General features: G+C 40.4%; 1 protein-coding gene across 1 annotated transcript in view; it reads left to right on the forward strand.

Annotated features, from left to right (window-relative positions):
* CDS1 (CDP-diacylglycerol synthase (phosphatidate cytidylyltransferase) 1) overlaps positions 1-14,083 on the forward strand; it is a 76,981-nt gene extending 62,898 nt beyond the window's left edge. The window contains 4 exon segments of the mRNA XM_010845963.1: positions 1,263-1,415; positions 2,804-2,923; positions 5,630-5,733; positions 13,038-14,083. Of these exon segments, the coding sequence (XP_010844265.1) occupies positions 1,263-1,415; positions 2,804-2,923; positions 5,630-5,733; positions 13,038-13,167 (507 nt within the window). The 3' untranslated portion in view covers positions 13,168-14,083.
* Positions 14,084-14,089: the final 6 nt, after the last annotated feature.

The raw sequence follows: 14,089 nt of genomic DNA on the forward strand, positions 1-14,089 counted from the left end.
GACCTGGTCCTATCTAATGTTTATACAGTATGAAGCAAGGATAACTAGAATATTATTAAGTTAAATACTACTACAAGAATCTGGTATCATTAAAGACAATTTAGAAATTCTAAACAGCCATATCACTGGATAGGACCAAGGATAGGACCAAAGAAAATAAAGAGCGATCCTAAAAGAATGTGATGCATGATAAAATAATGAGGGAAATTATATATATATATATATTTAATATTGGAGAAGGCAATGGCACCCCACTCCAGTAACTCTTGCTTGGAAAATCCCATGGACGGAGGAGCCTGTTAGGCTCCAACCCATGGGGTCGCTATGAGTCGGACACAACAAAGCGACTTCACTTTCACTTTTCACCTTCATGCATTGGAGAAGGCAATGGCAACCCCCTCCAGTGTTCTTGCCTGGAGAATCCCAGGGACAGGGGAGCCTGGTGGGCTGCCGTCTATGGGGTCGCACAGAGTCGGACACGACTGAAGTGACTTAGCATAGCATAGCATATATTAATAAGTAATTTTGGGGAAACTGGTTGTTTGGAAGCAAAATCACTATATATCCATTCCCAGTGTTATATTTACACTTCTGTTAACCATTCTTGAGCAATATAATGGTGTGAGTGTCGCAGAGAAAGGAAATGAACTAGCACTTTAAATTTATAATAAGATATTTTGCTTTTATATATCTTCTTCTGCGGCTGAGAACAGATAGCTTTAAAAATTGCAATGATGCATCCAGAGAAAGAATAATTTAGTAACCATTTTCTGGGTTTTTCACCTGTGCTGTTTTCTTAGCAATTTTGAATTACTGGTTATTTTTTATTGATGAAATTAATATAACCTTTATGTAAGAAGCTTCAGCCCTGTACTGTCCCATATCTTTATAATTCTTAGCTTCTGTTGACATTAAGTACGTTTTTTAAAAAAAGTACAACCTTGCTATAATGCTTGTTTATATGCTTGTCTAAATGCTCAAATCAATTTTTTATCTTTTTCCCCTTCCCTCTTATTGTCATACTGAGATTATAATAACACTGATTTTCAAAAATTTTTGATTTCCTGATGGCTTTTCAAAGTCTTTCATTGTGTCGCTTATGATCATTTAACTTTAAATATACGTAGCAGAATGAGAATGCAAGGAAAACTTGGCATTCTGTTTCTGGCCTTTCTGACACACAACACATATACATTAAAATTTTAGTATATACATATTTCTGTTCCATTTACTGTTTTATGAACGCTCGCTTTGTCATTTAGGCTGCTTACGTGTTGTCCAAATACCAGTACTTTGTCTGCCCAGTGGAATACCGAAGTGATGTAAACTCCTTCGTTACGGAGTGTGAACCCTCAGAACTTTTTCAGCTTCAGAGTTACTCACTTCCTCCCTTTCTGAAGGCAGTGTTGAGACGGGTAAGTTAAACGTGGGAGGGACCCTCCCTCCCGAAGGTTAAGCTTCCTTTAAAAGTAAAATTAAGATTTTCACAAGAAATCAATTTCTACAGAATTTTTAGTTATAGAATACCAAAGTGGTTTCACTGACTGCTTGGCATCAATCGTATATCCTATTCTCTGGGGGTTTCCCCTTCTTGAACATAAAATGAATATTACTATCACAAACTAATTATCCGTTAGAAACTTACTTGCCTAATGGTTTGAATACTGGTGGTAATTTATTTTGTGTTTGTCTTAGAAACATCTTTCAGCATCTTTTAGATTTCTACAAAGCAGTGATAAGTTATAATGAGTTTTATGTGTAACTGGTATAAATGGATTCAATTTAAAACTTTTTTTTTGTGATGCCTCATGGTTTGCTAGCTCTTAATTCCCTGACCAGGAATTGAACCCAGGCCCCAGCAGGGAAAGCACTAAGTCCTAGCCACTGGACCACCTGTTTCAGGGATTCCTTGAAGTATTTTATTATTAACTGAAGTTAATTTTTGAGAAGAAAAGGTTAACCAACAAATTATTTCTCTACTTGAATGCTAGATACACTGATTGCGAGAATTTTTTCAGTGTTCAAGCCATCTGTTATCTGCTAGAGAATTCTTTGATTCTGTCAGTCTTTGATTGGGATGAGCCCATTGCTTTGAGAACAAGTCCAAAGATTGGAGTTCTTAGTGATCTTTTGTAAATCACACCCATGATGCACTTTCTCAAATGTGTAATTTCAGTTTGTTTAAAGTGGAATAAGAACTAAGAATTTACGAAATAATTTGACTGTAGAATTCTTCTCGATTTTTATGATTTTTTCTCTAAATCTTTTATGATTGTCTTCCTGATGCTCATTTTGTCAGCCTTTTTAAGCATTTTACTTTCAGGTGTTGCCACAGCATTTAACTTAATTTTAAAAGAAGGATCAACTTTCCCCTCATTTTGTCATATAAGACTAAAGCTAAATAAAATGCACAATCAAAATATATATTATATGATTACAGAAACAACTGTAAAAAACAATTTCAGAGATTAATTGAGTTTTGGTGATCCTGCAACCCAAGTGATGTATAAATCCCTAGACAGATTAGAAAGCAGCCTGTTAGATTTTCGTACACCAGGTGCTTTCAGTATCCTTACAGAGGGAATGGGGCATATAGGCTGAATAAACAAAGGATAGTACGAGCTTACAACATTGATTTTTTTCCTGTGATCTTGAAAATTTGTGAAATTAATAAAAATATGGCATATGCTCTTGACTTCCTGTTTATATCACGGTTCTTAGTTTAGGTGGCATGCTCAGATACATTTCTCATGCAGTTAGCTCCAACCCCTCTCTCTTTTTTTTTTTTTTTTAACCTCTTTAGGAAACAGTGAGCATGTACCCTTTCCAGATACACAGCATTGCTCTTTCCACGTTTGCATCTTTGATTGGTCCATTCGGAGGCTTCTTTGCCAGCGGATTCAAAAGAGCTTTCAAAATCAAGGTATGTGTCTAGATTCTTTGTTAGAGTGTTATAGAATATAATTAGAGCATGTAAGACGGTTGGAATTGGTTCTCTTTTGGTCTCCCACGTTAAGCCCCTGGGCAAAAGCTTTTCCACCCTGTATGTGTCAGCCTTACAGAGTATCTTCTTTCTTGTTAGGTTTTGGTTGTGCCATGTTAATGCATCTTAAAGTATCACATCACCCTCTCTTCTTGAAATGGCACATGTCCCTTAATATTGGGACAGACACAGAATCTTGGTCCTGCAGGTGTTCATCCAAGAATCCGGCCACGAATTGTGTTAAGTGTAGTGTCCTGCATGTCCCACGAAGGGACATGCAGGAGAGTCCTGGGATCTGTGACTGTGGATTCTCCAGATCAAGGGGCATCAGACTCTTTCTGTAAAGGCCAAGCCATCTGTTAATAGTAGTGCTGTTGCAAACCACTCAACTCTGAATTCTTCCATGGTAGTGAGAGAGTCCCATGGACAAAATATCAATGAATGGGTGTGGCTGTGTTTTAATAAACTTTACTTACAGAAAACAGGCAGTGGGCTGGATTTGGTCTGTGGGACATAGTCTGCTGGTCCCTGTTCCAGATACTTAAAATCAGCCCTGTGTTTTAAGTTAGAATCTCATAAAGTGAAATAATGGCCTATTATCTCAGCTTTCCTCACGTGGCTTCACTAAGACTTGACTGTTGTGCCGTCGGGAGTTAGAGTGGCTTCTGCAGGTGGGGGCAATCTGGGCAGGCTTCTTTGAGGAGGTGATGTTTGAGCAGGGATCTGGGGAAAGGATGACGAGTCCTGCAGAGAAATCGAAGGAAGGGAGTTCCAGGGAAAGCACTGGAGCAGAGGAGCCTTCACAGAGGGAAGGTGAAGAAGAAGAGCATGGCCACGGTAGAGAGTAGATTGGACTACAGAGTAGATGGGGCCAGATCCCAGGGAAATAAGTACCTGAACTCAGAGAGCATTTGCAACGGGGACATCCTACCTTAGGTGCATATAATACATAGAAATGTGCAAGATGTTGTCCGCACTGATGCTCACCACCTACTTGGGGAGATAATTTATATCCACAAAGGGCCACAGCAGTAGCTGTGCAAGACAAGAGGCCTGAAAAGGCTGCAAAGAGTAGAGCAGGGCTGAGTCACCACGGTTCTCCCGTGCTTGGGTCAGTAGGGGAGAGACGGAAGGAAATGTGTTGGCAAAAAATTAACCCAAGAGTTTTTCGATCATTTTTTCAAAGGGAGAAATGTTATATTTAGAATGGTATTTTCATTTATTTATTTATTGGATTGCCACTCCAGTATTCTTGCCTGGAGAATCCCATGAACAGAGGAGCCTAGCAGGCTGTGTCCATGGGGTTGCGGAGTATTGTACATGACCGAAGTGACTTGGCACGCATGCATAATTGCTTTACAGTGTTATGTTAGTTTCTGCTGTGCACCAACGTGAGTCTACTCTATGTATACATATGTCCCTCCCTCTTGAGCTTCCATCCAACCCCCGCCCCCCGCGATCCTACTCCTCAAGGTCATCACAGAGCATCAAACTGGACTCCTTGTGGAATACACAGCAGCTTCCCGCTAGCTATTTTATTTGCTTTAATAGTCTCCAGTCCAAGGTTTCTTGTTGAATGATGAGATTTCTTTTCATGTCTGAAATGAAGGTATAATTGCGGTTACATTTTAGAGGTTTTTCAGGTTGCCTGAGTAAATGAGAAGAACAGTTGGTCATTTCCATTTCCTGGGCACTGACACATTTCCATTTCCTGGATAGATCTGTTCAAGGTCAACTTGCAGAGGCTGATTAACGAGTCCCTCCATTTGGCCCTTTAATGGACTAACATGTCCCAAATTAATTAGCTGTTTTGATTTTCTTTTGTACCCCAACACTTAAAAAAAAAAGAAGAAATATTCATCACAGTAGTAAAATATTTATTTCAGCATAAGAACTATTAGGATAAACATGAGCTAGAACCAGTTGTACATCTGTCAACAACACTAAAATAGCACCCTCCCAATAGTTGCTGATAAAACAGAAGAGCAGGATATACGATTAGTAATAGCTGACAGCTTTTTTTATTTAGAAAAAGTTTTATTAACTGAAAAAAGTTAGTACTAGATTGATTCAATATTTAAATAGTGTTATTTGAAAGCTTTGGCTTGGGACTTCCGTGGCTGCCCAATGGTTAAGACCCCCCTGCTTCCACAGCGGGTGTGGGTTGGATCCCTAAAAAGGAAGCAGCAACAACATAGAAAGCTGTGGGTCAGTTCAGTAACCATTCCAGCATGATTCTAACATATTCCAAAGGTACGGTTTAAATCTGTTGGATATGTTCTAATAAGTTTGTATTTATGTGTGCTTAGTCGCTCAGTAGAGTCTGACTCTTTGCAACCCCATGGACTGTAGCCCGCCAGGTTCCTTTGTCTGTGGGGATTCTCCAAGCAAGAATGCTTACAGTGGGTTGCCATGCTCTCCTCCAGGAGATCGTCCCAACTCAGGGATCGAACCGTCTGCCGCATTGTGGGTGGATTCTTTACTGTCTGAGCCACCAGGGAAGCCCTTATATTTAATAGGAAAATCCAATAGTAAAGTATTTTCCTTGAAGTCCATGATGTCAAGGAGACATTTACAGATAGAAATTTTATAGCAGGTGATTTTTGAGAATTTACTAATATGTTTGTTGGTTTTTTTTTCCTGAAGGATTTTGCAAACACCATTCCTGGACATGGCGGGATAATGGACAGATTTGATTGCCAGTACTTGATGGCAACTTTCGTGCATGTGTACATCACAAGTTTTATAAGGTACTTTTAGATTTTTAAAAACTGTTTTGTTAGATGATTTCTCTGAGTTCTCATTCCCGTAGGCATTAGTTTGAATTCGTTACTTTTTCTGTCACTGGTATTCCATAATAGTGAAAGGGATGGTGGCTCCTGGCTCTGTGTCACACTGTTGCCTTGGGCGATATGATTAAAATGTAATTATTTTTCTTAGATTTGAACAGCTTAAAAAATAGTATATGTCATAGTCTGAGTTATATGTCATATGTCATATGTGTCATAGGACTGAGTTAAAATTCAGTCAGGGTGGATGCATGGGACTGGGTTTGGAACAGGAGGAGATTTCATTTCTCAACTGTGGACGCTGTGATGGTCAACACTGAGGGTTAAAAAGGAGGACAGAATTCATCCAGCCCACTAGTTACTGCTTGAGTATCTGTTACGTGTTGGGGAATGTTCTCGGCACGGATGTAATAGAGGACAAAACAAACCAGTCCCCGTCTTCAACTTATTTTCTCGTTGGGGAGTTGGAGGGACAAGGGGCAGGAGTGGATAACAAATATAGCTTGTTTGGTGGTTGTAAGAGCATGGAGAAAAAGCAGTCTAGGGGATTTATGGACGTGTGTGTGTGTTGAGGGTGGGAGTGGAGAGGTGAGGCAGGGTGATTGGAGAGTGTTGCTGTTTTATATGGGTACTTTATTCTCATTATTAAACTTTAATGTTTTGGGTCTGCCCTAAAACGCCAGTCTGGGGTGTGAAGGCTAACAACATCAACCACATGCTAACTTTTTTTCTATCATGGTCTCTACTGGTGTCTGAGCCTAGAAAACCTGTAGTTTTGAATATTTCTGAACCCAGAAAACCTGTTATTTGGAGGCAAACTCATATTTATAGCCCCTAAATACGCATTTTAAATATATACCCATAGTAGTGTGAGCATTTTTGTATTAACCTTTATTTTCCTTGAGCAGTTTTGTTAGGAGTTTATTTCATTAATCTTTTCAAAGAGTCAGATTCTGACTTGAACTTTCTCTGTTGTGTGTTTGTTTTCCATTTCATGATGTCTACTCTCATCTTTCCTTCCTTTATCTTTAAAAAAATTTTTTATTGGTGTACAGTTGCTTTACAGTGTTGTTAGTTTCAGGTATACAGCGAAGTGAATCAGGTATACATTTATTCATACGCTTTCAGATTCGTTCCCCATATAGTTTATTATAGAATATTGAGTAGAGTGCCCTGTAGGTCCTAGTTCGTTATCTGTTTTATATATAGCAGTGTGTGCATGTTAATCCCAAACTCCTAATTTATCCCCTGCGTCCAGCATTTCCCTTTTGGTAAACATAAGTTTGTGTTCAAAATCTGTGAGTGTTTCTGTTTTGTAAATAAGTTCATTTGTATCATTTTTAAAAATTAGATTTCCCATATGAGTAGTACCATGGTATTTGACTGACTTCACATAGTATGATAATCTCTAGGTCCATTTGTGTTGTTGCAAATGGCATTATTTTCTTCTATTTTATGACTGATATTCCATTGTATATCTGTACCACATCTTCTTTATCCATTCCTCTTTTGATGGACATTTGTAAATAGTGCTGCAGTGAACATTGGGGTGCATGTATCTTTTTGAATTACAGTTTTCTCTGGATATATACCCAGGAGTGGGATTGCTGGATCATATGGTGGCTCTACTTTTAGTTTTTTAAAGAATCTGCATCCTGTTCTCCATAGTGGTTGTACCAATTTACATTCCCACCAACACTCTCTCCAGTATTTATTGTTTGTAGATTTTTTGGTGATGGGCTTTCTGACAGGTGTGGGGTGATACCTTATTGTAGTTTTGATTTGCATTTCTCGGATAATTAGTGATGTTAAGCATCTTTTCATGTGCTTTTTGGCCATCTGTATGTGTTCTTTGAAGAAAGAACTATTTAGATCTTCCGCCCATTTTTTGATTGGGTTGTTTCTTTCTCTTTTTTTTGACATAGAGCTGCATGAGCTGTTTGTTTATTTTGGAGACTAGTCCCTCGCCAGTCGCTTTGTCTGCACATGTTTTCTCCCATTCTGTGGGTTGTCTTTTTGTTTTGTTCGTGGTTTACTTTGCTGTGCAAAAGCTTTTAAGCATAATTAGTTCCCATTTGCTTATTTTTGTTTCTATTTTCAATAGTCTAGGAGGTGGATCCAAAAAGATCTTGCTGCAATTTATGTCAAAGACTGTTTTGCCTATGTTTTCCTGTAAGAGTTTTTATGGTGTCTAGCCTTACATTTCGGTCTTTGATCCATTTGAGTTTATTTGTGTGTGTGTGTTAGAGAATGTTCTAATTTCACCCTTTTACATGTAGTTGTCCAGTTTTCCCAGCACCACTTATTGAAGAGACTGTCTTTTCTCCATTGGATATTCTTGCCTCCTTTGTGATAGATCAGGTGCCCATGGGTGCATGGGTTTATTTCTGAGTTTTCTATCGGTTTCATTTCTGTTTTTGTGTTCTTTATCTTCCTTAAGTTTGAATTTTCTGTTCCTTTTCCAGCTTCTTGAGATAAAGCTTAGGTTACTGATTTTCAGGTTTCTTGTCTAATCTGTTCATCTAACACTATATATTTCTTATTAACTACTGCTTTTTGAGTGCTCTTTTTAATACTCTTTAAGTACTGTCATCCCACATTTGTATTTTCATTATTCAGCTACAAATATTTTTTGATCTCCAGTATTATATCTTCTTTGACATGGAATTATTTACAAGTTCATTGATTCACTTTCAAAGAAATGGAGATTTCTCATTCTCCTTTATTGATTTTTGCTTTAATTCTGTGACCAGAAAACATACTCTGTTATTTCACTGAGACTTGCTCTGTGCTCAAGCACATGGTCTACTCAGATACACATTCCACGTGTGCATGAGGCAAGTGCTGCAAGTCCACTGGGGGGGTTCAGCTAAGTCTCTGTACTGATTTTTTGGTTTGGTTTTCCATCTGCTTGCTCCGTCAGTTATGAAGAGAGCTTTGTCAGAATCTCCCAGTTTTTGCTTTATAGATATTGAGGTTGTGTTAGCTGTATACAGTGTATACACTGTTGAATCACTCCTAATGTCATATAATATTCATCTTTATATACTACCTGTTTAAAGCTTATTTTGTGGAAGATAAGTATAGCAACATCAGCCTACTTTGATTAATGTTTGCATAGTATTTCTTTGTCTGTCCTTTTATTTCTTGTGTGCCTTTTCCCTTATATTTAAAGTGTGTTTTTCTTCTCACAAGTGTATAACTGGATTTTGTTTGTTTTTATAACCCAGTTCACAGTCTTTGTCTTTTTAATTGGAGTATTTAATTGCTGAGGTCCAGCCCTGGCTGATCCAGGGTATTCGAAGGGGAGATGGCGTTGGCGACCTATTCAAATGTTAATTAGAGATATAAAGAGTAATAGAATGAGGATAGCTCAGTAGGAAAATTCAGTGGAGAAAAGAAGCTGAGTAGCTTGGTTTACGTGGAAAATCAATATAACCCGTGACACCAGGTTAGCTCTGACCATGGAGGCCGCAGGTGCCCTCTCGAATAGCGGAAGGTGCCCCACCTTAGACACCTTCTCGAGTGGGTCTTAGAAGCCCAGGCAAATAAATGGTCGCAGAGGATATCCGCGCTCCAGATGGAGACTTAGCTGGAAATTGAGGGGAAGAATGACATGGGGAGACCAAGTTTTGGTGAGCAAGGCCCGTAGCTTTATTTTCAACAGGGGCTTATATACCCTAAATTACACATAGAGGATAATAGGGGATGCAAAGTCAGCAGTCTTTGATCCTTATCAAAAACCAGGGTTTCTTTCCTGCAAATTTATCGTATACAAATGGTTTAGATGATTTACATCATCTTCTGGCCAGAAGGCCTATTAACATTTTATGACTCTTGACAAAGACTTATCAACCGTAAGACTTATTTTCTCTAAGAGTAATTATTTTAAGGTTTGGCGCCATCTTCTGAAGATAAAATTGCATTCCTATAGGGCGGATGTGTAATGGGTTTACAACAAAGGGAAAGAATTTATTACCTTAAGGGTCTAAAGTTACTAACACCAAGGCCACTACTTATTTTTTCTACATACCAACTATATTAATTAATACACATTCAAGAATACAATTCAGGGGATGTGAAAACTTGGCAACAAGCATTGGCTCATCAATGAAATCTTTTACTAGTTTTATTCTGACAGTTTCTAACTCTCTGAGAGGCTCTAAGCTATTTGAATATCTTAAGCTGCCTCTCGAGGCTGGGAGACTGTAAACAATCGTATGCATAGCTGTAGGAGTCCAGGTAAACTTGTCAGGCGAGTTAGAGAGCTATCTGAGGGGTTTGGATTTAAACACTCCTAATTGCCCAGGAACTTTTATTAATTGGAGCTGTAAGTTAACTCTTTGACAGAGAGAGCGAGATGGTGGTGGGGGACAGCCCCCAGTAAAGTCAGAGGTGAGAGCACAAAGCAATAAAGTAGGCAGACTCTGGTTTTTTGGGGGGTAGATGCTCGAGAATATCCGGGGGGACTCCTGAGGCTCGATCCCGCCTTTGCGTATGCCGAGCCTCCTTCCTCATGACCTTTGTCACGAGTGGAATGCCTCACCGGCTCCCGGCATTTAATCCATTTGCGTATGACTTATTCACTGATCTATTTGAGTATTAGTAATTACTGATTAAATCCTTAGAACTCTTTCTTTTCCGAAGATGGTCAGCTTTTAGAGCGTTAACACATACTTTTTTTGCTTTTTGATCTGCTGTTCTCTCAGTAGGAAAAAGTCATGCTGAGCCTGGTTGTCCTCCATTTGAAAGTAAATATTTAGATGATTAGAAATACGGTGCTAGAGCCAGTGTGCAGCTAGCTGGGAGCACCTGCTGACAGTTTTGCATTTAGCTGAACTTGCTTGAACAGCCTTCCCTTTCTCTGGGGGCCCCTACTCTGGGTTTATGTTATGAAGTTGCTGAGTCTTGTGAAGAAATATAAGACGAGCTGTGTCTTGATGTGAGTAGACTGTGGTTGTGGTAGACTTATGGCTTCAGGGTTTTGGGAAATGATTTGAGCCTCGTGCACAAAGGTGTGACCTAGGAGACAGCTAATTCATGCTATTGTGCAGTTTTCTGAATCTAAGATTTTCTCTGTGATACCACCCTACAGCAAATATTTCTTTGTTGCTGGGTTTTCTACTTCTTATAATTCCATCTGAACTGAAGTTGTTTAGTCACTAAGTCATGTCCGACTCTTTTGGGACTCCACGGACTGTCGCCCACCAGGCTCCTTGGTCCATGCAATTCTCAGGCAAGAATACTAGAGTGGGTTGCCATTTCCTTCTCCAGGGGATCTTCCTGACCCAAGGATGGAACCTGAGTCTCCTGCATTGGTAGGTGGATCCTTTACCACTGAGCCACCAGGGAAGCCCTTGAACTGAAGAGTCCTTATCATAAGTCATAAATTTAATTACCTGTGTAAATGTCTTTCTCAGAATTCTGTGCCGTTCTCCATCTATTACTTGTGTCTTGCTTATTTTTCCCATTGGATTTCCTGAAAAGTAAACCTACTCTGCTTTTCCTGTTCAAGTGGATTGTAGGAATTGCAAAGAATAGTACATATGCATTATGGTCTGAATGAGGTGCATTCTGAATTTGACAAAATAGCACTTTGGCAGTGTAAGTACAGAAAGTGATCTGTAGCTTACAGATGGATTGAGTGCTAGTCCAAAAGGTAGGAAATTGCACTCCCCTGCCTGTCACAGCGTCTCAGGATAGAACAGTGTGAAGTCCTGGTTGAGACCTTTTCTGACTCAGAGTGTACCAGGGGAGGGTGTAGAGAGAAGGGCTGGTGTAGGGATGCTGGAGAAGCCTAGGGAGAGGCCCCTGCATGGTACCTGGTGGAGAGCAGTCACAGCCCAGTGGATACTTAACGCTGCCTGGGCTTATTTCCTCCCCAGTGGGAGTGGGACTGCTGGGTAACGTGGATAAGGCAGGCAGGGTTCTCCAGCTCCCTGTCCTCCTTTCAGCTAAAGCAGGGTGGGTGCGAGTGTGGATGTTCAGTCATGTCCAACTCTTTATGACCCCATGGACTGTAGCCTGCCAGGCTCCTCTGTCCATGAAATTTTCCAGGTAAGAATACTCCAGTGGGTTGCCATTTCCTACTCCAAGGCACCTTTGCAACTCAGTGATCGAACTGGAGTCTCTAGCAACTCCTGCATTGGCAGGCAGATTCTTTACCACCGGCTCCACAGCTGAAGCAGAGCCCCTTTTATTTTGTTTCTATTCTTGGGGTTTACCCAAGACCTTTGAACAAAGGCTGTTGTTCCCACTGTAGATCCCAGGTGGCGGCTTCAGTGCAGGCTCAGGACTATGTGTATTCTTTCAACAAAACACCTTCTTTGTCTGACGTTTCTTTGAAGCAAAAATATTTATATTATTTTCATGTTCTCTTCTAGTTTATCTTCATCCACCAGGAACTGTGCTCCTTTTCTTACAGAATGGTTTCTGTGTCTTGTCCAGTCTCAGGTTTTGTTATCAACCTTCGCTTCTAACTCAGGTTGCCCTTTTGAGAAGTTGTGTGGAACGTTTAGATCTGCACCCCATCAATGCCTCGTATTGACCCTGTCTTCTGTGTTTGTGCATTTCTCCCACATCTACCCTGCACGCCTTTCAGTGGAGAGTTCTAGGTTTTTTCCCCCCTCTGACGCTAACATTAAAGTGAGCTCTGAGTAAGAGCTGTTTCAGTTCTGTTAAGATTGATCCTTTGCACTTAAATGCATGACTTATTTTATCTTTCAAAAATACTTATTTGTAGCGTTGGGTCTTTGTTGCTGTGTCCGGGCTTTCTCTAGTTGTGGTGCGTGGGCTTCTCATTGTGGTGTCTTGTTGCAGAGCATAGGCTCTAGAGTGCACAGGCTCAGTATTTGTGGCGCACAGCCTTTACCTGCTCCTTGGCATGTGCGATCTTCCCAGATCAGGGATCAAAACCGTTTCCCCTGCATTGGCAGGCGAATCCTATCCATTGTACCACCAAAAGGGAAAGTGTTAGTCACTCAGTTGTGTCTGACTCTTTGCGACCCCATGGACTGTAGCCTGCCAGGCTCCTCTGTCCATAGAATCTGGAATACTGGAGTGGGGAGCCATTCCTTTCTCCAGAGGATCTTTCCAACCCATGGATCAAACCCAGGCCTCCTGCATTGTAGGCAGATTCTTTACTGTCTGAGCCCCTATTGTGCCACCAGGCAAGTCCTAAAGGCATGGTTTATTTTAAACACAAGTCTATGCTGCCTTCAGCTCTCTCAAAATAGTGTGAACTTTGTCTTTTCTGCTGTTACCAGGGGTCCGAATCCCAGCAAAGTGCTGCAGCAGCTGTTGGTGCTTCAACCAGAACAGCAGTTAAATATCTATAAAACACTGAAGACTCATCTCACTGAGAAGGGGATACTACAGCCCACCTTGAAGGTATAATTGGAGCCAGAGAGGGATGGACTAACAATAAAGAATTCTCCAGGAAAGCACTGACAGATGACATTTTTCTAATTGTACAGAGAAACAGTTGAAAATGCAATGGATTGAAGTTTTACAGACATGAATGTTTCCTCTCTGAAGTTACTGTGAATATTTAACACTTTCTTGGTCTAAGTTATGAAATAAGTAGCAAATGGAGGGCAAAATGTCTTGTACTTTTTCTAAAGTGTATTTTCTGATGTTAACTTCCTTCCCATTACTTGCTCGGTTTCGTCACTTAAAAGACTTGTATTTTAAAGAGTCACACACGATGAAGTGAGTACATTGAGGATGTCTTGAGGTTGCACCTGGCGGTGTGCCCTTTCCACAAATATTTACCTTTGTAGTCGGAGCCGTTCTTCACTTTCAGCAAAACGTTTTATGTAAGGCACAATAGGAAGCTAGTTCTCCTCCACTTCCTCCTCTTTCAGTCTGAAGTATTTTCTGAAGGGCTGATTTGGATCCAAAAAAAGAATAACTGTCCACTTTTCAAAGAAGTAATTATTTGCCAGGGGAAAACATTCCACTTTTAGGTAGGTTTGAAATTCAAGAGAGAGGGGCTGAAGTTTCTACCACGATTGGTTTGCTCAAAAGAGCCGACATCAGACTACTTTGATAAAATGGTTTGGAAAAAAACAGGATCTTCTCAAAAGCTTTCAAGAGAAATGGGAGAATTCCGCTGGGAAGAACGGATGTGCGCGTGCTCCACCCATCATCTCAACAGACCGGCCGTCAGGAGGCAGCACTGGAGGATGGCACGCTCACAGCCGCCTCTTGGTTGACTTCTCTGCCTTCGTTTCCCTGTGAGCTGGTCTCCATAAGTTCTGTACCCACAGACATCAGCATATAAGGTAGTGAGGAGGGGTGGTGACCGAGGCAGAGC

Source organism: Bison bison, unplaced genomic scaffold, assembly GCF_000754665.1.
Source record: "Bison bison bison isolate TAMUID 2011002044 unplaced genomic scaffold, Bison_UMD1.0 scf7180017864228, whole genome shotgun sequence".
NCBI lineage: Eukaryota > Metazoa > Chordata > Mammalia > Artiodactyla > Bovidae > Bison > Bison bison.